This window comes from Convolutriloba macropyga, chromosome 2, assembly GCF_964194025.1.
Source record: "Convolutriloba macropyga chromosome 2, txConMacr16.3, whole genome shotgun sequence".
Classification (NCBI taxonomy): Eukaryota; Metazoa; Xenacoelomorpha; order Acoela; family Convolutidae; genus Convolutriloba; species Convolutriloba macropyga.
In genome coordinates, this window is record NC_134469.1 from 71,239,466 (window position 1) to 71,265,630 (window position 26,165).

A 26,165-nucleotide genomic window follows, 5' to 3' on the forward strand; every position below is an offset into this window, starting at 1 on the left:
AGATTTTGAACTTCATTCCAATTTTAAACACAGTATGTATGTATGTATGTAGGTATGTATGTATGTTTGTATGTATGTATGTATGTATGTATGTATGTGTGTATGTATGTATGTATGTATGTATGTATGTATGTATGTATGTATGTATGTATGTATGTATGTATGTATGTATGTATGTATGTATGTATGTATGTATGTATGTATGTATGTATGTATGTATGTATGTATGTATGTATGTATGTATGTATGTATGTATGTATGTATGTATGTATGTATGTATGTATGTATGTATGTATGTATGTATGTATGTATGTATGTATGTATGTATGTATGTATGTATGTATGTATGTATGTATGTATGTATGTATGTATGTATGTATGTATGTATGTATGTATGTATGTAAGTATGTATGTATGTATGTATGTATGTATGTATGTATGTATGTATGTATGTATGTATGTATGTATGTATGTATGTATGTACGTATGTATGTATATATGTATGTATGTATGTATGTATGTATGTATGTATGTATGTATGTATGTATGTATGTATGTATGTATGCATGTATGTACGTGCGCGTTAATGTGTATGTGTTTGTGTGGGTGTATGCGTGCCTGTGTGTGTGTGTGTGTGTGTGTGTTTATGTGTGTATTTGTGTTTGTGTATGTGAGTGTGTTTGTGTGTCTATGTGTGCGTGTGTAAGTGTTTACATATATATATATATATATATATATATATATATATATGTATATATACATATACATATATATATATATATACATATATATATATATATATATATATATATATATATATATATATATATATATGTTTGTATGTTTGTGTGGGTGTGTTTGTGTGGGTGTATTTGTGTATATGTGTTTGTTTATGTGTCTGTGTGTGCGTGTATAAGTTTTTATATATATATATATATATATATATACCCGGGCCGAGGCGTACACCCGTATTCCACCGTTATTAAGCGAGAATAAGGGTGTAAAGCCAATTCCACTCTTAATTAGCAGGGATAAGAGTGTAAGTGTGTAATTTTGAGAAAATTACACTTTAATGTACACTCTTTACACTCTTTAGTACACCCTTATTACACTTTTAAAAATACATTATAATTACACTCTTTATTCCACTCTTTATTACACTCTTGAGCGAATTAGGTGAAGCAAATGTAGAACTTAATGAAAATCTTTTGTTTATAGCATTTCGAAAAAGACAAGTTAGAAAGTCTATTTTAGCCCGTTTTTTTTGCCCTGATACTGAAATTTTTGAGATTGTGTAGAAATAAAAGCTAATAGTTTGATTTGTATACAGAATTTTTATGAAATCTCCAATTAGGTAAAGAAAATGTCGAACTTCAATAGAAACGTTTGTTAACAACTTTTTGAAAAATTGAGAAGCCTATTTTCGCCCGTTTTGTTGCCCCGATAAAACACTTTTTCAAAATTGTGTAGAAATGAAAGCCAATAGTTTGATTTGTATACAGAATTCTTATGAAATCTCCAATTAGGTGAAGAAAATGTCGAACTTCATTAGAAACGTTTGTTAACAACTTTTTGAAAAAGACGAATTGAGAAGCCTATGTTAGCCCCTTTTGTTGCCCCGATAATACACTTTTTGAAATTGTGTAGAAATGAAAGCCAATAGTTTAATTTGTATACAGAATTCTTATGAAATCTCCAATTAGGTGAAGAAAATGTCGAACTTCATTAAAAACGTTTGTTAACAGCTTTTTGAAAAAGACGAATTGAGAAGCCTATGTTAGCCCGTTTTGTTGCCCCGATAATACACTTTTTGAAATTGTGTAGAAAAAAAGCAAATAATTTGATTTGTATACAGAATTTTAATGAAATCTCCAATTAGGTGAAGAAAATATAGAACTTCCTTAAAAACATTTGTTAATAACTTTTTGAAAAAGACGAGTTGAGAAGTCTATATGAGCCCGTTTTGTTCTCCGGATAATGCACTTTTTGAAATTGTGTTGAAATCAAAGCCAATAGTTTGATTTCTATACAGAATTTTAATGAAAACACCAATTAGGTGAAGAAAATGTCGAACTTCATTAAAAACGTTTGTTAACAACTTTTTAAAAAAGTCGAGTTGAGAGTCTATATTAGTTCATTTTGTTGCCGTAATAAAGTACTTTTTGAGTATGTGTGGAACTAAATGCCAGTATTTTCATTTGTTTACAAAATTTTCATGAAGCGTCGAATTAGGTGCAGAAAATGTCCATTTTCATGGAAAAATCTCTGTTAATAACTTTTTGAAGAAGACGAGTTAGAAAGTCTATATAAGCCCACTTTGTTGCATTGACAAAATACTTTATATACTTAACGAGTTTGTGTAGATGTAAATGTCAATACTTTGATTTGTTCGCATAATTTTAATGAACCGTCGAAATAGGTGAAGAAAATGTCGAACTTCATGAAAAACCTCTGTTAATAACTTTTTTAAGAAGACGAGTTAGAGAGTCTATGTTAGCCCATTTTGTTGTCGTGATAATTTAATCTATGGGTTTATGTAGAAATAAATGCCAATATTTTGATTTGTTTACAAAGTTTTAATGAACCGTCGAATTAGGTGAAGAAAATGTCGAACTTCATGAAAAACCTATATGAATAACTTTTTGAAGAAGACGAGTTAAAAGACCTGTGTTAGCTCATTCTGCTGCCGTGATAACGTACTTTATGAGTTTGTGTAGAAGTAACTGCAAACATTTTGATTTAATTACAAAATTTTAATGAACCGTCGAATTAGGTGAAAAAAATGTTTAACTTCATGAAAAACGTCTGTTACTAACTTTTTGAAGAAGACGAGTTAGAAGACCTATGTTGGCCCATTTTGTTGCCGTGATAACGTTCTTTATGAGTGTGTGTAGAAGTAACTGCAAAAACTTTGATGTAATTACAAAATTTTAATGAATCCTCGAATTAGGTGAAAAAAATTTTGATTTTCATTAAAAACATTTGTTAATAACTTTTTGAAGAAGACAAGTTAGAAAATGTATAATAGCTTATTTTGTTGCCCTGATATTGTACTTTTAAGAACTTTTTAGAACCGATCTCGAAACTCTTTATTTCTACCCAAAATGTCAAGAAAACTGTCGATTCGTGGTCAAAAATTAGTCATTTTTGTCGATTTTGGACAAAATTCTCTCAAATTTTTGAGGCAAACATTTATGTTTTTGGTAGCAAAATAAACTAGAATTTACGCTTCCAACAGCCATATAATTATCTTTTTGAACTATTGCCAAACAAGAGAATGCGAGGGCAATGTAGAGACCGAAATCAGGGTCGATTTTAGCAAAACTTTCGAATTTTCAAAGTTGTTTAGTTTAATTACTTTTTTGTTACAAGACGTATTTAAAAGTATATTATATCATTTTCTTGCCCATTTAATCCTCTTTACGAATATATATGGGTTGAAAAGTTTCGGTTTAATTTCATTGCCTAATTTTTCGATTTTCCAAATTTTGGTGAAAATGAGCCAATTTCGGCCAAAATGTCGAAAATCGAGTTTTGATTCCTTCATTTTTTTAAACTTTTGTAAACGCTAGATTAAAGCCCCAGTTCATGCTGATTCCAAAACATATTCAATTTTTAAATTTGGTTCAGTAGTTTTTGAGATATAAGCCTTTTTCGGACGCAAACCTCGGTCCCCACCTCCATAGCTCCCAACCCCCCCCATCCAATCTGCAATTCTTTTTTAAAGTTTTATCGTTCGAATAATCTCGCTATATCCCCCATCGAGAGAGCTTCTCGAATATATTACTCTATTTTATTTTACTTCATAATTATAGCGGCTAACCCAGATGACGAAGTGAAACTTTCGTTTACCGCCTCCGTCCGGTCACGTGACATGCTTATGCAGGTGCCCTCCCGTCAAGTGACAGAAGAGAGAAGCTCACTCACTGCCTCCCACTTCCCGGGGGTAAGCATGTATAACTTTGAATGTGAAACCAAATAGAATATTTCAAAAGGTCCCGCGAGCAGGAAATAGAAAAAGAATGTGTGCTGGATCCGAATTCAGTATACTAAGTGGTGATATATCCCATAGATACCATAGGTGGTGGTAGTAGTAGCAGTAGTAGGAGAGTCGGAGAGTCTTTAGGGTTGGAGTCGTGGGTTGGTGGAGTCGTGGAGTCGTGGTTTGGACCCACGGGAGGTCGCATTTGAGTACAGTGGGAGGAGGGTATATATGAAAGAGTTATATCGTTGGAAAGCTCTCGTCAAGGCGAAATCGATAGGCTATATGGCAGCACCCAATACGAGCTTACTATACTATATCTGTACTATTATACTATTGGTTGGAAGTTTGTGATGTATTAGTCGCTAAGCGTTTATAGTTGGTGTATCGTTTTTAGATATTGCTGTTGAAAACATGGACCGTAAACGAATCGGCAGACCTTATGCTTCCGCTAATGCACCTACCAAAAAAGCCCTCAAGCCACTTTTCGCAGATGACCAAATCAATGGCAGGGTGACAAAGTTGAAACCCAACGGGAGGAACGCTGAATTCATTTTTAACAATTTCGTTGGTGAAAATGTGCATACTGCAATAGTAGGGGACTCAATCTTTGATAGTGTTTGTATAAGGAACTGCGTCACATATTCATTGTCAGGCGGACGAATCGAACAATTTCATCTGTTACTCGATACCCTCTCTGTATATAGGAGCGTCATCTTAGCTGTCGGTGGCAACAATTTGTCAAATTGGGGTGAACCCGGAGAGGATCCATCAGTTGTTGTTGATAAACTGAGAAGCTTGTACAATGCCATCAGGGGCCTTGAAAATCGCCCAAAAGTGATAGTGTGCTCAGTATTGAAACGGAATTGCAGCCATTGGAACATCCAACGATTCAATGCGGTGCTAAGGCACTCGCAGCTGCCCTTCTTTAAACTTCATCAAGAAGTTTGCAAAAGCAATTTGTTTCTGAGCGACGGTGTCCACCTTAATTTGAAAGGTAGAAAAACATTGGCTTGTGCAATGAATAAAGTTGTGAGAGAACATCAGCTGCACTAATTTGATTGACTATTGTTTTCGTTGTTTGTGTTCGTGCAGCAATTTTATTCAATTTGTTTATTAAATCTTTGGTGTTTGTTGACAACTAAGTGGATCTTTTACTAATACAATTCGCAATTTCTTGTATATACTCATCAAGGTTAATTCATCGTCTTACCTGCAAGTTTTTTCGAGCATCTGTTAATTTAATCGCTTGCTGAAGCCCTGAAAAATGGGATAATTTTGATGTGGTTTTAACATAGGATTTTATCCGCTTCGCCTGGTACAAAGATTCAAATTTTAGGCTCGTGTTTGCGGGTGTCTCTGCCTGCATCGGTATGTCCTCTCAGCGGATTTTATCCGCTTCGCCCGTTACAAACAGATTCATTAATTAGGCTCGTGTTTGCGGGTGTTTCTGCCTGCATCTTTATGTCCTCTCAGCGGATTTTATCCGCTTCGCCCGGTACAAAGATTCAAATTTTAGGCTCGTGTTTGCGGGTGTCTCTGCCTGCATCGCTATGTCCACTCAGCGGATTTTATCCGCTTCGCCCGGTACAAAGATTCAAATTTTAGGCTCGTGTTTGCGGCTGTCTCTGCCTGCATCGCTATGTCCACTCAGCGGATTCTATCCGCTTCGCCCGTTACAAACAGATTCATTAATTAGGCTCGTGTTTGCGGGTGTTTCTGCCTGCATCGTCATGTCCTCTCAGCGGATTTTATCCGCTTCGCCCGGTACAAAGATTCAAATTTTAGGCTCGTGTTTGCGGGTGTCTCTGCCTGCATCGCTATGTCCACTCAGCGGATTCTATCCGCTTCGCCCGTTACAAACAGATTCATTAATTAGGCTCGTGTTTGCGGGTGTTTCTGCCTGCATCGTTATGTCCTCTCAGCGGATTTTATCCGCTTCGCCCGGTACAAAGATTCAAATTTTAGGCTCGTGTTTGCGGGTGTCTCTGCCTGCATCGCTATGTCCACTCAGCGGATTCTATCTGCTTCGCCCGTTACAAACAGATTCATTAATTAGGCTTGTGTTTGTGGGTGTTTCTGCCTGCATCGTTATGTCTACTCGGCCTATTTTATCCGCTGCGCGCAATAAAAATAGATTCCATAATTAGGCTTGTTTGCGGTTGATTTTGCTTTTTGAAAATTAAATTGTTCTTTCGAGGTTTTCTCCTGTTGACATTAAATTAAGTGAGAATTAGTGAATCCTTTGGTTTTATGGTTTAATTTAGTTGGCTTTTGGTCGTTGAATTTAAATGACTTTGTTACCATGTCTAAATGAGACTCGTTCATCTAATGGTCTAATTCGTTTACTATTAATTTTAGAGATGCCTTTGAAAATTGAGTTTGTGTTCCTTACGGAAGATTGCCAAGTGTTAAAATTGAGTTTGTTTGATCCTCGGTGGCCCAAAACCCTGGAAATAAATGAGCGTATGAAACTAAATGATGACAATAAAACATCGCTAATGATTGATGGCTCTGAGGTTGATTGCGTTCTACTGAAGCCTGGTCCACCAGGTGCGACGGATGTGGAGTTCAGAAAAAATCAAGAGATCTATGGTGCGTTTGCGGATCAGTGTAATGGTAATTTGGACGTCACCCCACGTAAGGGAGCGCGCTGGGCTGGCAGTAGTTTGACACCAGTTGAGAGTTTTGGACCTGAAAGTCCCAGGGTTCTGGTTAGAACTCTTGCTTTCGTTTTCTTTATTTTTATGAACGGTGTAAAAATAAAATTCCTTTTGCAACGTGGTAGGACTTTGTTCATCAAGTTTTTGTTGTATTTTTGCCTTAATAAGAAATTTTGTTGCTTTGTTTGATCTCTTTCCAATGTCGGTTACGTTGCCCTGTTTAGAAATGCTCAAATCATGAAAAGATTGTGGAAGTCCTAAACGAAGACAAACGTATGTTCAGTGAACTTCTTCGAGTCTATAAGAAAACAGTACAAGATTGCAATAAAAAATTGGAAAGCCAGCTACAACATTTCAAAGAGATTGTGAGTATATGATTTTCACTGGTCTTGTACAAGTTTTTGCTCATAAGCACTTCACAAATGTTCGACTTTAATCTTCAAATATGCAGTTTGAAATTATTTGGCTGTTCAGATCTGGAAATTTAATTTGATGTGGGTTGTTTTCTGGATGAAATCAATTTCTTATAGAGATTGTTGACTTTTAGAAAGAACTCAAGGAATTAGATGACTCTGTGGACGAGGAGACCAGTGAAGTGCTATCTAGTTTCTATGGAGAAGTTGATGTTGACAATCTTCCTGTACCCTCAACTCCCGATGAGTTCGGAAGAGTGCTAAGAACAGCACTTTGGGGAGAAACGGGTCTTGAGCGAGAAATACTTTCTCCAACGAGAGAAAGCGAGGTGCGGCAACCCACATCTCCGAAAAGAACTAAGCTTTTCAAAGGTATTTACAAGTACTGTTTTTCAAGAGACTTAAAATTTTCAATATGGCTTCCCTCAAAAAATTTGCAGACCCTAAACGCTCATCAAGGAAAAAAGTGGTACGGAACTTTTAGCAGCTTTAGGATTTTTTGAAAAATTGGATTTTATTGGTTTTCTCTGTCTTCCCCAAAAACGAAGAGCTGAAATTGTTGAGGTTTTTTGTATGTTCAAGGGCTTGTGAAGAAGCATTCCCCCCTCGTCTGTGGCTTGAGGCTTACAACGACGCCCGTTCGTCTGCGAATAGATCGGGTATGGATGCACTGCGGTACCGAAAAAGGAAAACGGACCCATTCTGGTGCGCACAAATGAAAGAAAAGGCAATGTCTAAGAGAAACAAACAGACAAAAAGGCGACCGAATGAGGAGTCTGAAGGTCAAAATTTAAGCAATGCACAAACTGATGAGAGTGATTCTGAGCCAAGAAATGTTGAATAGAGCCCTTAAAGTCTTTGTTGCAATTTTCTATATGATTTGATGACTTGATATTTTGTGCTGTTATTAGAATTTGATTAATGGCCGCGAATCAATAGCTGAGGCTGTTATTGTCCTTCTCTTGTTTTTTTTTCGCGTGCGTGACGTTATCTTTCACTTTTAGGTGAGCGAGTTTTTTTGGTCACACGTGATTTTCCTCACTCTCATAAATGACTTCCTCGTTATTAAATTGGTTTTCTTTTTTTTTAAAGAGATGAGGTAAAATGAGTGTTTGACACTCTACTTGAAAGTTAATATAGAACAGTTAATAGCAGGAGCAGCTAATAAATTATACAGATACATAATTAAAATTTAACGTCCCAGTATTTTTTCGCGCGGCTGTTTTCTGGCAATCTGCCAGCTATGTTTGATTTTCTTTTGTTTATTGAATTTTGGATTGACTCTAAATGCAGAAAACATTACGACTCCATCTAATGGCTACCTCAGATTTTTAGATTGATTTTATTTGACTCATTGTTCGTTTATTCTTCAATTTGGCGGTTAAAACGTTGAAATTTAGATTGACTCTAAACATTTTGAAATTTTTGGTTTCTCTATTTTGTTGCAAAAACAATCGAACGTAGTTAAATAATTGAAAAGTTTTTAGATCGTTGAAAATGAAACCACCTTCGAGAACTGATCGCAGGAAAAGCAGCAACCTATTTGATTCGGAGGCCGAAAGAGAGGACAGTATCCGATCCAGTATTTTAGCAAATAACACGGCGTGGCTCTTCGTTGACAATAAAGAGCTGATTTTGATTACTGTAAGCAGCTTTAAATGGCCACCCAAGACTAAGCCATCTAAAATGCTAAGTCTAATCGAACGTGATAGTTTTGACCTGCGATGCAAAGATGGAAATGTGCCCTGTCGTTTGTTGGCAAAAGGAAACATGAAAAAAGTTGAAGAACTCATGAACAACTATCAGCAGGAGCTAGATGCAGGTAAACGGCCGTCTGAATTGCGAAAAACAGTGCTGGCGAATCATAAGGCACCTGTTGTCGATGAGGTTAATTTCTTGTGTCGAGGCCGTGCACCCGTGATGAACAGTACCGTAGTCTCTCTTGGTAAACCAGCAGGCGTCGAAAAGTCAAAAGCCCCCAATTCTGCGTTATCTCAGTCAGTCATTTCAGCAAAAAAAAGAACAATACGGTAAAATGTGACTTTTTTAACTAATTACAAATGGCATCTTAAAGATTGTTAAAGGCCTCTTTGAAATTGTCGAAAACTATGAGACTGTTTAACGGTAGAAGGGCAAACTGATAAATCTCGTTGCTGTGCTTTGAAATAATTGCCCTTTTTTAGCCTGAGCCCGTTCTTTCTCAACCTTCTACTTCTGCGACCACCAGCTCAACCACACTTCCAACCATTGCGGACAACGCAGTCGATTGTGGGCCAAATTGCCATCTTCTCCAGGAATATCTAGATGAGCATATTGTTGAGATGAATAGTTGGATGAAAGCATTTGAGGAGCTGAAGAAAGCGGACGAAAAAAGACGGGCAAACATATGCGCAACAATTGACGCTACGGTACCCCATCCCTCATTTATTTTTTCTACTTTTTATGAAATGAACCTACTTGCTAGCCTTTTCAAAAGATCTCAAATTCTCAAGCATCATAGAGGCTTAAGTTCTTGTGAATAAATTTCACAGTGTTTGTTACCTGTAAATGTTTAGGCTACCCAATTGAAAGAAACTCGCCTCTTGGATATTCATGGGTTCCAACGTATCGATGACTATCCTTCGCGGAGCATAGGTGTCACAGCAGTCATGCACAACGGTGAAGACCTTATGACGATTCACGCTGGCTCAGATGTCGGAAAGCTGGGTAGAGCATTGTTTGAGAAGCTGTTTCCGGAAAATGAGCGTGGAAATTACATTCTGGCACCAAAAAGACATGAGGCTGATCGTAGACTTGAAGCTCCCAGTGAAATTCTCGACAAGTTTACGAGTATGTTTTTAAAATTAGACGTGAAGCCTTCCTTTCCATCAGCATTTTCAAAAATCCCTCTTGCGCGTTATTGGCATTTTAAAAAGATCCCACTTGCGTGTTAAAATTTTAACCTGCAAAAACCAGTACTTCAAGACAGGTAATCGGCATAGAAGTTACTAAGAGATTGTCTTCTTGCTTTCAGAGGTTGTGCAGCAGAAGTACCCTGACACTCCTGGGCTCGCTTTTGAGAAAGCCAGAAAATCGGCAAATCAATACGGCAAGGATTGCCGAGGCCGACATTCCAACGTAGAAGAAAATTAGTGAGGATTCTGCCTGAATTGCAAGCATTCTGCCTGAAAATGTCATTTTTCATTAAGGAGTGCTGTTTTATTTTTAATTGATCTCGAACGAACTTTGTAGCAATTATTGTAAACGCGTTGGTCTCTATGTAAAAATTTTGCTTGAACATTTTGATTTTTCGAGTGACTTTTACGCCCTTGACTATCTGCGTTTTAAGTGATCATAATTTCTCTCATTCAAAATTTCAAGTTCCTAATTTCAATTGGCGGCAATTTAGTGCTGAAAGTCAAATGATAAGTGCGCCGAAATTGAAAATAATTTTTCACTTTAAATCTTAATAGCGGTTTTTATTAACCTCTAATGATCAGGCTGCAATTTGTAACTGATTAGAGCTCCCACTAGTTGTTCGAGAGCAATTTTCCCGACGTTAGTTGTTTAGTGAACTTGAACTAACCTTTCGTAACTTTCTTATATAGTCTCCCGACGTTAGTCGGTTATGTTTTGTGAACTTGAACTAACATTCTGTAACTTTCTTAGATCCAGTTTGTTTACTTTGTTTAAACATTCGCTGTTTTGCCAGCGTAAGAAAGTTTGTATTGTCCATTGATCCTGAATTAAACAGTTTATTAAAACAATGATTACGTTTCCATAAAAGAATTTGTTTAAATAGTTTTTCGAAATTATCTCTATGACGGGCATAACGTAAACACTGGTTAAGTTTTTCAATTGATATGATTACATCCGAAGATTTAGTAATTGCGGATGGACAAGTTGTGCGTTAAGTTTTAACCAGTTTTAATGTCTGTCCTCAAATGATGCTGCCCCTGAACAGCTTCGAACAGTTCGAGAGCCGCATGAAGTTCGACAAACAGCTTTCAAAAGCTTATTTATCGCTAAAAGAACTATATGAGCTTTGTATTGCATCAGGGTTTAAAATCTTGCCCGACAACTATGGCGGCTATGGCCTCTTCAACAATACGGGAAAGGTATTAAAACCTTCATTGCAACCCCTTAGACCTTTTCCTGTGGGCCCAATTGAAACTGTTCCTCTTGAACTGTAAAATGAGATGTCCGATTTGTCTGTAATGCGTGGCGAGCGTGAGCAGGATGAAGTAGTACTGCTTGGCCCCATTCGTTTTGAAAATCACTCTTGTTCGCCTAATACGAAGTTTTTCTTAGGATACACAAGTTCTTTTCTCCCCCACAACAAGTGCGTGTTTCTTCAAGTAATAGACTCCATAGGGCTTGGTGAAGAAATAACTGTGAGTTACGGATCAAACTACTTCAAAGACGGTAGTCTTAAATGTAGGTGCCCACATAAGGAAAAGCACATGCCGCCAAACCGAGAAAATTTAGAACCAACGACTCCTCGATTTCAAAGTCCTGATGTCCCACTCAGCTGACATTTTCGTCAAGTACCACAAGTGCAATCTTGGGATCTGGTGAGAGTAGCTCCAACTAAACTGCAAGTCAGTCTAGCATTGGTACACCGACTGATTGTGAACTTTCGGCAAAGAGAAAATTTAGAAATCAACGGAAAAGGCGGGTCAAAAGAAGAATCTTAGAAGGTTCGAGTCGCGAAATCAGAACCTTCATACACCAGATAGATGCCACTCGCTCTTCGGAAGTTGAAACTGAGGAAACAGATACACAAGTGAGTTCGCAATGTTCTGCTGACGATTACCTTGAAACCGAAGCCTCTTTTGAACCCTAACATGAATTTGACCTCCCAATTGGAGAAGAATCTGAGGTGACCTCCAATGATTATGACGAAGATGATCTTGATGACAGTGATGGCACTGATGTGGCAGAAAGAAGTTTCCAGTTTTCTTCGAATCCGTTAACTTGTAACTCGAATGTAACTGTTCATAATGCGTCAATGGGTTTATTTGCAGTTGCTGCTCCACATTGTCTACCCGACGAAGCCCTGTTCGATTTGCTGAAATGGCAAAAAATTATTCATCCCCATGACAATGTGCCTACTCCCAATTTTATAAAAAGTGAAACCAAGAAATTAACGGATCTCTACGTAAAAGACACAGAAAAATTCCAGCGGAGAAGTTATTTTCCTTAACTTTGCAGAAAAACTAAAGGAGAAAAAAGAAAAGTACATCAACGAAATTATAGATTACGCTAACCCAGAAACCGAAACGGATCTCAAGCTAACAAGTCTTTTCGATGACGGGACAATCAACGTGAAACTAATTTTAAACATAGATGGAGTTGAAGTTCGAAAGTCGAGTGATTGCTCAGCCTACCTTGTTTGGGTTGCGCTTGCTGATCTGCCGCCAAAATTAAGAGCTTCATTTGACAACATCTTTCTTTGCTCATTGTGGTACGGAAAAGGAAATGTTTTCTGGGACCCTATATTTGAACACTACAGATCTGAACTTGCAAAACCCCAGAACATTTGTTACAAAGGGAGACTATACGAAATCAGTTTTACAACAATTTTTCTCGTGGTAGACCTTGTGTGCAGGCATGATGTTTTGAATATGAAAAAATTCAATGGTTATTACGGCTGCGGTCTTTGTACCATGCGAGGGTTTCAAAGACTTCCAGGAACTCACTCTTATCCAAACAGTAAATCCTTCTCAATGCGGAACCCTGCTGAGCATCATATTCTTGTTATGCAGGCTGAAAGCGGAAGTGTTGAGGAAAGAAAGTCGAGGAAGGAGAAAGACCCAGAGGTGGACACACTAGGCGTTAAAGGACGCTCTAAACTGTTTGACATCATCCCAAATCTTCCCTTGACGTGTCCAGTAGACACGATGCATCAGTGCCTTAAAGGTGTGGCCAGTGACGTCATAAAATTTTTTGCCGAGCAACTAAGTTTGACGGAACTAAGCGCAATCGACAATGCAACTTGCCAAGTAGTTCTTCCCAACGAGTTCAAAAGGTCAATTAGGTCTCTCAGTTCAATTGATCACTTCAAAGCAAATGAATTGAAAACTTTCCTGCTATATTTTTCACCCTTAATTTTTCAAAAGTTTTCTGAGAGTTCTGCTGCACATGATGCGAAGATGCAAAATCTCAACTACCTGGTGTTTTCACTGCGGTCATTGTACGAGAATACCTCAAATGCAAACTTATGTGGACATTTTCTGGAGGCTTTCTGCTATGACATGTCGTTTCGTTATCCTCTAAAGAAATTTGACTCTATCAACTTCCATTTGCTGCGACACTTGGCCTGGCAGTGCAAAACATTTGGCCCGTTATGGACTACTTGAGCTACGATGTTTGAAAATGCCAACAATCATCTGATTAAAACTCTGACGGGGAGTGTCAATACCTGCAGTTTGATCGTTAGTCGTTATATACGAAACCGACAACTTGAAAGCTTCGAAGTGAAAGATGACCATCTAAAAGCTTATATTGAAAATCTGAGGAGAGAGACCAACTGGTATCACGGAGGATTTGTGCTTAGAAAGAAACAATTTTTATTATGAAACCCAAAAAAAGTTTCCTGAAGCCCGTTTGTTCTGTAGGTATCGAGGGCGCTTTTATTTTGATAGTCAGAATTATACAAGATCAAACGCCAACAGTTTTGTTGCTATCGATGTGAACGGTGAAACCATAGTTGGCCAGATTTTGCTTTTCAAAGAGCAAGATTCGGAGTTGCAGTGTTTTGTACAGCTCTACGAAATTGTTGAAAAATTTGTAGTTGATCTGAGTGAGGTCAACGAAATCCGCCAGAAATTCAGACTCTTTTGAACCTCTCGCTTACCGTGTTGCAAAGTCAACTGATGTCCAGGCTTTCAAACTAGATGCAATTAAAAACAAGCTTATAAAGTTTGCTTTCTTAGGGGATTTATATTTCATCAGCGTGTTAAAACACTTTGAGCATGATTAGTACTGTTAGATTTTTTTTACTTGTTTTTAACTAGATGAAATTAAAAGCAAGTTTATAAAATTTGCTTTCCTGGGTGATTTATATTTCATCAGCGTTTTGAAACACTTTGATTATTACGAATAAGTAATTTTAAAAATAGTCTTTTTCATAGGGTCACAGACTTGTCCAAATCGAACCAAACTGGGTATGAGTATCACCAGTGTCATGAGAGTGTAAAACAAAAAGAATTTTTGCTATAGCATGCCTAGGAAAGAAGTTGGGTTTTCATACGGAAATTTGCTATTATTTCGAATAATTTTGCGATTATTGTTTTAAAAATAGGTCTATTTCGTCGGGTCCAGGAGTTGTTCAAATCGAATCAAACTCGGTCTGGAGTATCCCCCGTGAAGTTAAAGCCTAGTACATAAGAAATTTTTGCTATAGGTTGCCTACGAAAAAAGCTAGTTTTTGATACGGAGTTTTGCGAATTTCGCGATTAGCGAATTTTAACTATAGCTATCTTTTATTGGGCCAAGAAGTTCTCCAAATCAAACCAAACGGGGTAAGTAGTATACCATGTGTTTTTAGAGTCTAAAACAAAAACAATTTTTGCTATAGCTTGATTAGGAAAAAACTTGGGTTTTCATACGGAAATTTGCGAATTTCGCAAAAAACGAATTTTAAAAATAGGTCTTTTTCATTGGGTCAAGGACTTGTCTAAATCGTACCAAACTCGGTACGGAGTATCCCCTGTGAACCTAGAATCTAAAACGAAAAAAGTTTTTGCTATATCTTGTCTAGGAAAAAAGTTAGCTTTTCATAAGGAAGTTTGCGATTAATTCGAATATTCAATTTTAAATAATTTTGAAGAATAGGTCTTTTTGATTAGGTCATAGAGTTATCCAAAGTGAACCAAACTCGGTATGGAGTGTCCAATGTATACCTAGAGTGTAAAACAGAACGAATTTTTGCTATAGCTTGCCTAGGAAGAAAGTTAGTTTTTAATACGGAAATTTGCGATTAATTCAAATAAGTAATTTTAAAAATAGGTCTTTTTGATTAGGTCTTAGAGTTGTCCAAAGTAAACCAAACTCGGTATGGAGTATCCAATGTATACCTAGAGTTTAAAACAGAACGAATTTTTGCTATATCTTGCCTAGGAAAAAAGTTAGTTTTTAATACGGAAATTTGCGATTAATTCAAATAAGTAATTTTAAAAATGGGTCTTTTTGATTAGGTCTTAGAGTTGTCCAAAGTAAACCAAACTCGGTATGGAGTATCCCATGTATACCTAGAGTGTAAAACAGAAATAATTTTTGCTATAGCTTGCCTAGGAAAAAAGTTAATTTTTCATACGGAAATTTGCTATTGTTTCGAATAACTTGAAATTATTGAATTTTAAAAAAAGGTCTATTTCGTCGGGTCCAGGAGTTGTCCAACTCGAGCCAAACTTGGTACCGAGTATCCCATGGATAACTAGATTGTAAAACAAAAAGAAATTTCGGTATAGCTGGCCTAGGAAAAAAGTTAGTTTTTCATACGGAAATTTGCGAATTTCGCAAATAACGAATTTTAAAAATAGGTCTTTTTCGCCGGGTCAAGGAGTTGTCCAAATCAATCCAAACCCGGCATGGAGTATCCCATGTGTATCTAGAATGTAAAACAAAAAGAATTTTTGGTATAGCTTGCCCAGTAAAGAAGTTAGTTTTTCATACGGAACTTTGCTAATGTTTCGAATAATTTGAAATTATTGAATTTTAAAAATAGGTCTTTTTCATCGGGTCAAGGAGTTGTCCAACTCGAGCCAAACTTGGTATCGAGTATCATATGGGAAACTAGATTGTAAAACAAAAAGAATTTTTGGTATAGCTTGTCTAAGAAAAAAGTTAGTTTTTCATACGGAAATTTGCGAATTTCGCAAATAACGAATTTTAAAAATAGGTCTTTTTCATCGGGTCAAGGAGTTGTTCAAAGTGAACCAAACATGTTATCGAGTATCCCATGGGTAACCAGATTGTAAAACAAAAAGAAATTTTGGTATAGCTGGCCTAGGAAAAAAGTTAGTTTTTCATACGGAAATTTGCGAATTTCGCAAATAACGAATTTTAAAAATAGGTCTTTTTCGCCGGGTCAAGGAATTGTCCAAATCAATCCAAACCCGGTATGGAGTATCCCACGTGTATCTAGAATGTAAAACAAAAAGAATTTTTGGTATAGCTTGCCTAGGAAAAAAGTTAGTTTTCCATACGGAAATTTGCGAATTCCGCAAATAACGAATTTTAAAAATAGGTCTTTTTCATCGGGTCAAAGAGTTGTTCAAAGTGAACCAAACTTGTTATCGAGTATCCCATGGGTAACTAGATTGTAAAACAAAAAGAATTTTTGGTATAGCTTGCCTAGGAAAAAAGTTAGTTTTTCATACGGAAATTTGCTATTGTTTCGAATAACTTGAAATTATTGAACTTTAAAAATAGGTCTTTTTCATCGGTTCAAGGAGTTGTCCAACTCAAGCCAAACTTGATATCGAGTATCATACGGGTAACTAGATTGTAAAACAAAAAGAATTTTTGGTATAGCTTGTCTAGGAAAAAAGTTAGTTTTCCATACGGAAATTTGCGAATTTCGCAAATAACGAATTTTAAAAATAGGTCTTTTTCATCGGGTCAAAGAGTTGTTCAAAGTGAACCAAACTTGTTATCGAGTATCCCATGGGTAACTAGATTGTAAAACAAAAAGAATTTTTGGTATAGCTTGCCTAGGAAAAAAGTTAGTTTTTCATACGGAAATTTGCGAACTTCGCAAATAACGAATTTTAAAAATAGGTCTTTTTCATCGGGTCAAGGAGTTGTTCAAAGTGAACCAAACTTGGTATCGAGTATCATACGGGTAACTAGATTGTAAAACAAAAAGAATTTTTGGTATAGCTTGTCTAGGAAAAAAGTTAGTTTTCCATACGGAAATTTTCGAATTTCGCAAATAACGAATTTTAAAAATAGGTCTTTTTCATCGGGTCAAGGAGTTGTCCAACTCAAGCCAAACTTGGTATCGAGTATCCCATGGGTAACTAGATTGTAAAACAAAAAGAATTTTTGGTATAGCTTGTCTAGGAAAAAAGTTAGTTTTTCATACGGAAATTTGCGAATTTCGCAAATAACGAATTTTAAAAATAGGTCTTTTTCATCGGGTCAAAGAGTTGTTCAAAGTGAACCAAACTTGTTATCGAGTATCCCATGGGTAACTAGATTGTAAAAAAAAGAATTTTTGGTATAGCTTGCCTAGAAAAAAAGTTAGTTTTTCATACGGAAATTTGCGAATTTCGCAAATAACGAATTTTAAAAATAGGTCTTTTTCATCGGGTCAAGGAGTTGTTCAAAGTGAACCAAACTTGTTATCGAGTATCCCATGGGTAACTAGGTTTTAAAACAAAAAGAATTTTTGGTATAGCTTGCCTAGGAAAAAAGTTAGTTTTTCATACGGAAATTAGCGAATTTCGCAAATAACGAATTTTAAAAATAGGTCTTTTTCATCGGGTCAAGGAGTTGTTCAAAGTGAACCAAACTTGTTATCGAGTATCCCATGGGTAAATAGATTGTAAAACAAAAAGAATTTTTGGTATAGCTTGCCTAGGAAAAAAGTTAGTTTTTCATACGGAAATTTGCGAATTTCGCAAATAACGAATTTTAAAAATAGGTCTTTTTCATCGGGTCAAGGAGTTGTTCAAAGTGAACCAAACTTGTTATCGAGTATCCCATGGGTAACTAGATTGTAAAACAAAAAGAATTTTTGGTATAGCTTGCGTAGGAAAAAAGTTAGTTTTTCATGCGGAAATTTGCGATTATTTCAAATAAGTAATTTTAAAAATAAGTCTTTTGATAGGGTCATAGAGTTGTCCAAATCAAACCAAACGGGGTATGGAGTATACCATGGGTACCTAGAGTCTAAAACAAAAAGAATTTTTGCTATAGCTTGCCTAGGAAAAAAGTTGGGTTTTCTTACAGAAATTTGCTATTAATTCGAATAGTTAATTTCAAATAATTTTGAAAAATAGGTCTTTTTGATTAGGTCTTAGAGTTGTTCAAAGTGAACCAAACTCGGTATGGAGTATTCCATGGGTATCTAGATGGTAAAACAAAAAGAATTTTCGGTATAGCTTGCCTAGGAAAAAAGTTAGGTTTTTGAACGAAAAATTGCGATTATTTCAAATAAGTAATTTTAAAAATAGGTCTTTTTGATTAGGTCTTAGAGTTGTCCAAAGTGAACCAAACTCGCTATGGAGTTTTCCATGGGTATCTAGATGGTAAAACAAAAAGTATTTTTTTGTATAGCTTGCCTAGCAAAGTCTATTTCAGTCTTACTATTATTCTAAGCTGAGGGCCTCGGGCCCGCATGAGGTGCACTTCCCCCCTGCCCCGTTGAGACGCCGGTTAGTCGGTTTTCCCCCCGCTGGGATTTTGTGCACCTCATGTTGGGGACGTAGATGGCGTGCCGTCGATTTTTTGAGTTCTCTTCGGTCTGGTTCATAAAATCTTCGGTCGGATTGTAAATTTGCTAATTTCGCGAATAACGAATTTTAACTATAGTTATTTATTATTGGGCCAAGAAGTTGTTCAAATCGAACCAAACTTGGTATGATCTATTCCCTGTGTCTATAGAGTCTACAACAAAAAAATTTTTGCTATAGCTTGCCTAGGAAAAAAGTAAGTTTTTCGTACGGAAATTTGCGAATTTCGCAAATAATGAATTTTAAAAATAGGTCTTTTTCGCCGGGTCAAGGAGTTGTCCAAATCAATCCAAACCCGGCATGGAGTATCCCATGTGTATCTAGAATGTAAAACAAAAAGAATTTTTGGTATAGCTTGCCCAGTAAAGAAGTTAGTTTTTCATACGGAAATTTGCTAATGTTTCGAATAATTTGAAATTATTGAATTTTAAAAATAGGTCTTTTTCATCTGGTCAAGGAGTTGTCCAACTCGAGCCAAACTTGGTATCGAGTATCACATGGGAAACTAGATTGTAAAACAAAAAGAATTTTTGGTATAGCTTGTCTAGGAAAAAAGTTAGTTTTTCATACGGAAATTTGCGAATTTCGCAAATAACGAATTTTAAAAATAGGTCTCTTTCGCCGGGTCAAGGAGTTGCCCAAATCAATCCAAACCCGGCATGGAGTATCCCATGTGTATCTAGAATGTAAAACAAAAAGAATTTTTGGTATAGCTTGCCCAGTAAAGAAGTTAATTTTTCATACGGAAATTTGCTAATGTTTCGAATAATTTGAAATTATTGAATTTTAAAAATAGGTCTTTTTCATCGGGTCAAGGAGTTGTCCAACTCGAGCCAAACATGGCATCGAGTATCATATGGGAAACTAGATTGTAAAACAAAAAGAATTTTTGGTATAGCTTGTCTAGGAAAAAAGTTAGTTTTTCATACGGAAATTTGCGAATTTCGCAAATAACGAATTTTAAAAATAGGTCTTTTTCATCGGGTCAAGGAGTTGTTCAAAGTGAACCAAACATGTTATCGAGTATCCCATGGGTTAGCAGATTGTAAAACAAAAAGAAATTTCGGTATAGCTGGCCTAGGAAAAAAGTTAGTTTTTCATACGGAAATTCGCGAATTTCGCAAATAACGAATTTTAAAAATAGGTCTTTTTCGCCGGGTCAAGGAGTTGTCCAAATCAATCCAAACCCGGCATGGAGTATCCCATGTGTATCTAGAATGTAAAACAAAAAAAATTTTGGTATAGCTTGCCTAGGAAAAAAGTTAGTTTTTCACACGGAAATTTGCTATTGTTTCGAATAACTTGAAATTATTGAACTTTAAAAATAGGTCTTTTTCATCGGGTCAAGGAGTTGTCCAACTCAAGCCAAAATTGGTATCGAGTATCATACGGGTAACTAGATTGTAAAACAAAAAGAATTTTTGGTATAGCTTGTCTAGGAAAAAAGTTAGTTTTCCATACGGAAATTTGCGAATTTCGCAATTAACGAATTTTAAAAATAGGTCTTTTTCATCGGGTCAAGGAGTTGTCCAACTCGAGCCAAACTTGGTATCGAGTATCCCATGGGTAACTAGATTGTAAAACAAAAAGAATTTTTCGTATAGCTTGCCTAGGAAAAAAGTTAGTTTTTCATACGGAAATTTGCGAATTTCGCAAATAACGAATTTTAAAAATAGGTCTTTTTCATCGGGTCAAAGAGTTGTTCAAAGTAAACCAAACTTGTTATCGAGTATCCCATGGGTAACTAGATTGTAAAACAAAAAGAATTTTTGGTATAGCTTGCCTAGGAAAAAAGTTAGTTTTTCATACGGAAATTTGCGAACTTCGCAAATAACGAATTTTAAAAATAGGTCTTTTTCATCGGGTCAAGCAGTTGTCCAACTCGAGCCAAACTTGGTATCGAGTATCCCATGGGTAACTAGATTGTAAAACAAAAAGAATTTTTGGTATAGCTTGCCTAGGAAAAAAGTTAGTTTTTCATACGGAAATTTGCGAATTTCGCAAATAACGAATTTTAAAAATAGGTCTTTTTCATCGGGTCAATGAGTTGTTCAAAGTGAACCAAACTTGTTATCGAGTATCCCATGGGTAACTAGATTGTAAAACAAAAAGAATTTTTGGTATAGCTTGCCTAGGAAAAAAGTTAGTTTTTCATACGGAAATTTGCGAATTTCGCAAATAACGAATTTTAAAATTAGGTCTTTTTCATCGGGTCAAGGAGTTGTTCAAAGTGAACCAAAGTTGTTATCGAGTATCCCATGGGTAAATAGATTGTAAAACAAAAAGAATTTTTGGTATAGCTTGCCTAGGAAAAAAGTTAGTTCTTCATACGGAAATTTGCGAATTTCGCAAATAACGAATTTTAAAAATAGGTCTTTTTCATCGGGTCAAGGAGTTGTTCTAAGTGAACCAAACTTGTTATCGAGTATCCCATGGGTAACTAGATTGTAAAACAAAAAGAATTTTTGGTATAGCTTGCGTAGGAAAAAAGTTAGTTTTTCATGCGGAAATTTGCGATTATTTCAAATAAGTAACTTTAAAAATAAGCCTTTTGATAGGGTCATAGAGTTGTCCAAATCAAACCAAACGGGGTATGGAGTATACCATGGGTACCTAGAGTCTAAAAGAAAAAGAATTTTTGCTATAGCTTGCCTAGGAAAAAAGTTGGGTTTTCTTACAGAAATTTGCTATTAATTCGAATAGTTAATTTCAAATAATTTTGAAAAATAGGTCTTTTTGATTAGGTCTTAGAGTTGTTCAAAGTGAACCAAACTCGGTATGGAGTATTCCATGGGTATCTAGATGGTAAAACAAAAAGAATTTTCGGTATAGCTTGCCTAGGAAAAAAGTTAGGTTTTTGAACGAAAAATTGCGATTATTTCAAATAAGTAATTTTAAAAATAGGTCTTTTTGATTAGGTCTTAGAGTTGTCCAAAGTGAACCAAACTCGTTATGGAGTATTCCATGGGTATCTAGATGGTAAAACAAAAAGTATTTTTTGTACAGCTTGCCTAGCAAAGTCTATTTCAGTCTTACTATTATTCTAAGCTGAGGGCCTCGGGCCCGCATGAGGTGCACTCCCCCCTGCCCCGTTGAGACGCCGGTTAGTCGGTTTCCCCCCCGCTGGGATTTTGTGCACCTCATGTTGGGGACGTAGATGGCGTGCCGTCGATTTTTTGAGTTCTCTTCGGTCTGGTTCATAAAATCTTCGGTCGGATTGTAAATTTGCGAATTTCGCGAATAACGAATTTTAACTATAGTTATTTATCATTGGGCCAAGAAGTTGTTCAAATCGAACCAAACTTGGTATGATCTATTCCCTGTGTCTATAGAGTCTACAACAAAAAGAATTTTTGCTATAGCTTGCCTAGGAAAAAAGTAAGTTTTTCGTACGGAAATTTGCGAATTTCGCAAATAATGAATTTTAAAAATAGGTCTTTTTCGCCGGGTCAAGGAGTTGTCCAAATCAATCCAAACCCGGTATGGAGTATCCCATGTGTATCTAGAGTGTAAAACAAAAAGAATTTTTGGTATAGCTTGCCTAGGAAAAAAGTTAGCTTTTCGTACGTTAATTTCCGATTAATTCTAATAGTTAATTTTAAATAATTTTGAAAAATAGGTCTTTTTGATTAGGTCTTAGAGTTGTCCAAAGTGAACCAAACTCGGTATGGAGTATTCCATGGGTATCTAGATGGTAAAACAAAAAGAACTTTCGGTATAGCTTGCCTAGGAAAAAAGTTAGTTTTTCATACGGAAATTTGCGAATTTCGCAAATAACGAATTTTAAAAATAGGTCTTTTTCATCGGGTCAAGGAGTTGTTCAAAGTGAACCAGACTTGTTATCGAGTATCCCATGGGTAACTAGATTGTAAAACAAAAAGAATTTTTGGTATAGCTTGCCTAGGAAAAAAGTTAGTTTTTCATACGGAAATTTGCGAACTTCGCAAATAACGAATTTTAAAAATAGGTCTTTTTCATCGGGTCAAGGAGTTGTTCAAAGTGAACCAAACTTGGTATCGATTATCATACGGGTAACTAGATTGTAAAACAAAAAGAATTTTAGGTATAGCTTGTCTAGGAAAAAAGTTAGTTTTCCATACGGAAATTTGCGAATTTCGCAAATAACGAATTTTAAAAATAGGTCTTTTTCATCGGGTCAAGGAGTTGTTCAAAGTAAACCAAACTTGATATCGAGTATCATACGGGTAACTAGATTGTAAAACAAAAAGAATTTTTGCTATAGCTTGCCTAGGAAAAATGTTAGTTTTTCATACGTAAATTTGCGAATTTCGCAAATAACGAATTTTAAAAATAGGTCTTTTTCATCGTGTCAAAGAGTTGTTCAAAATAAACCAAACTTGTCATCGAGTATTCCATGGGTAACTAGATTGTAAAACAAAAAGAATTTTTGGTATAGCTTGCCTAGGAAGAAAGTTAGTTTTTCATACGGAAATTTGCGAATTTCGCAATTAACGAATTTTAAAAATAGGTCTTTTTCATCGGGTCAAGGAGTTGTCCAACTCGAGCCAAACTTGGTATCGAGTATCCCATGGGTAACTAGATTGTAAAACAAAAAGAATTTTTGCTATAGCTTGCCTAGGAAAAAAGTTAGTTTTTCATACGGAAATTTGCGAATTTCGCAAATAACGAATTTTAAAAATAGGTCTTTTTCATCGTGTCAAAGAGTTGTTCAAAGTGAACCAAACTTGTCATCGAGTATTCCATGGGTAACTAGATTGTAAAACAAAAAGAATTTTTGGTATAGCTTGCCTAGGAAAAAAGTTAGTTTTTCATACGGAAATTTGCAAATTTTGCAATTAACGAATTTTAAAAATAGGTCTTTTTCATCGGGCCAAGAAGTTGTTCAAATCGAACCAAACTTGGTATGATCTATTCCCTGTGTCTATAGAGTCTACAACAAAAAGAATTTTTGCTATAGCTTGCCTAGGAAAAAAGTAAGTTTTTCGTACGGAAATTTGCGAATTTCGCAAATAATGAATTTTAAAAATAGGTCTTTTTCGCCGGGTCAAGGAGTTGTCCAAATCAATCCAAACCCGGTATGGAGTATCCCATGTGTATCTAGAGTGTAAAACAAAAAGTATTTTTGGTATAGCTTGCCTAGGAAAAAAGTTAGTTTTCCATACGGAAATTTGCGAATTTCGCAAATAACGAATTTTAAAAATAGGTCTTTTTCATCGGGTCAAGGAGTTCTTCAAAGTAAACCAAACTTGATATCGAGTATCATACGGGTAACTAGATTGTAAAACAAAAAGAATTTTTGCTATAGCTTGCCTAGGAAAAAAGTTAGTTTTTCATACGTAAATTTGCGAATTTCGCAAATAACGAATTTTAAAAATAGGTCTTTTTCATCGTGTCAAAGAGTTGTTCAAAATAAACCAAACTTGTCATCGAGTATTCCATGGGTAACTAGATTGTAAAACAAAAAGAATTTTTGGTATAGCTTGCCTAGGAAAAAAGTTAGTTTTTCATACGGAAATTTGCGAATTTCGCAATTAACGAATTTTAAAAATAGGTCTTTTTCATCGGGTCAAGGAGTTGTCCAACTCGAGCCAAACTTGGTATCGAGTATCCCATGGGTAACTAGATTGTAAAACAAAAAGAATTTTTGCTATAGCTTGCCTAGGAAAAAAGTTAGTTTTTCATACGGAAATTTGCGAATTTCGCAAATAACGAATTTTAAAAATAGGTCTTTTTCATCGTGTCAAAGAGTTGTTCAAAGTGAACCAAACTTGTCATCGAGTATTCCATGGGTAACTAGATTGTAAAACAAAAAGAATTTTTGGTATAGCTTGCCTAGGAAAAAAGTTAGTTTTTCATACGGAAATTTGCGAATTTTGCAATTAACGAATTTTAAAAATAGGTCTTTTTCATCGGGCCAAGAAGTTGTTCAAATCGAACCAAACTTGGTATGATCTATTCCCTGTGTCTATAGAGTCTACAACAAAAAGAATTTTTGCTATAGCTTGCCTAGGAAAAAAGTAAGTTTTTCGTACGGAAATTTGCGAATTTCGCAAATAATGAATTTTAAAAATAGGTCTTTTTCGCCGGGTCAAGGAGTTGTCCAAATCAATCCAAACCCGGTATGGAGTATCCCATGTGTATCTAGAGTGTAAAACAAAAAGAATTTTTGGTATAGCTTGCCTAGGAAAAAAGTTAGCTTTTCGTACGTTAATTTCCGATTAATTCTAATAGTTAATTTTAAATAATTTTGAAAAATAGGTCTTTTTGATTAGGTCTTAGAGTTGTCCAAAGTGAACCAAACTCGGTATGGAGTATTCCATGGGTATCTAGATGGTAAAACAAAAAGAACTTTCGGTATAGCTTGCCTAGGAAAAAAGTTAGTTTTTCATACGGAAATTTGCGAATTTCGCAAATAACGAATTTTAAAAATAGGTCTTTTTCATCGTGTCAAAGAGTTGTTCAAAGTGAACCAAACTTGTCATCGAGTATTCCATGGGTAACTAGATTGTAAAACAAAAAGAATTTTTGGTATAGCTTGCCTAGGAAAAAAGTTAGTTTTTCATACGGAAATTTGCGAATTTTGCAATTAACGAATTTTAAAAATAGGTCTTTTTCATCGGGCCAAGAAGTTGTTCAAATCGAACCAAACTTGGTATGATCTATTCCCTGTGTCTATAGAGTCTACAACAAAAAGAATTTTTGCTATAGCTTGCCTAGGAAAAAAGTAAGTTTTTCGTACGCAAATTTGCGAATTTCGCAAATAATGAATTTTAAAAATAGGTCTTTTTCGCCGGGTCAAGGAGTTGTCCAAATCAATCCAAACCCGGTATGGAGTATCCCATGTGTATCTAGAGTGTAAAACAAAAAGTATTTTTGGTATAGCTTGCCTAGGAAAAAAGTTAGTTTTCCATACGGAAATTTGCGAATTTCGCAAATAACGAATTTTAAAAATAGGTCTTTTTCATCGGGTCAAGGAGTTGTTCAAAGTAAACCAAACTTGATATCGAGTATCATACGGGTAACTAGATTGTAAAACAAAAAGAATTTTTGCTATAGCTTGCCTAGGAAAAAAGTTAGTTCTTCATACGTAAATTTGCGAATTTCGCAAATAACGAATTTTAAAAATAGGTCTTTTTCATCGTGTCAAAGAGTTGTTCAAAATAAACCAAACTTGTCATCGAGTATTCCATGGGTAACTAGATTGTAAAACAAAAAGAATTTTTGGTATAGCTTGCCTAGGAAAAAAGTTAGTTTTTCATACGGAAATTTGCGAATTTCGCAATTAACGAATTTTAAAAATAGGTCTTTTTCATCGGGTCAAGGAGTTGTCCAACTCGAGCCAAACTTGGTATCGAGTATCCCATGGGTAACTAGATTGTAAAACAAAAAGAATTTTTGCTATAGCTTGCCTAGGAAAAAAGTTAGTTTTTCATACGGAAATTTGCGAATTTCGCAAATAACGAATTTTAAAAATAGGTCTTTTTCATCGTGTCAAAGAGTTGTTCAAAGTGAACCAAACTTGTCATCGAGTATTCCATGGGTAACTAGATTGTAAAACAAAAAGAATTTTTGGTATAGCTTGCCTAGGAAAAAAGTTAGTTTTTCATACGGAAATTTGCGAATTTTGCAATTAACGAATTTTAAAAATAGGTCTTTTTCATCGGGCCAAGAAGTTGTTCAA

At 35.6% G+C, this 26,165-nt stretch overlaps 2 protein-coding genes across 2 annotated transcripts in view; one reads left to right on the forward strand and one right to left on the reverse strand.

The window, feature by feature from the left end:
• Nucleotides 1–26,165, forward strand: part of LOC142334674 (ubiquitin-fold modifier 1) — a 286,602-nt gene that overhangs the window by 40,228 nt on the left and 220,209 nt on the right. The window lies entirely within an intron of this gene.
• Nucleotides 14,381–26,165, reverse strand: part of LOC142334982 (uncharacterized) — a 32,652-nt gene continuing 20,867 nt past the window's right edge. Inside the window, exon 8 of the mRNA XM_075383309.1 lies at nucleotides 14,381–14,418. Within this exon, the coding sequence (XP_075239424.1) occupies nucleotides 14,381–14,418 (38 nt within the window). The remainder of the gene's footprint in view (nucleotides 14,419–26,165) is intronic.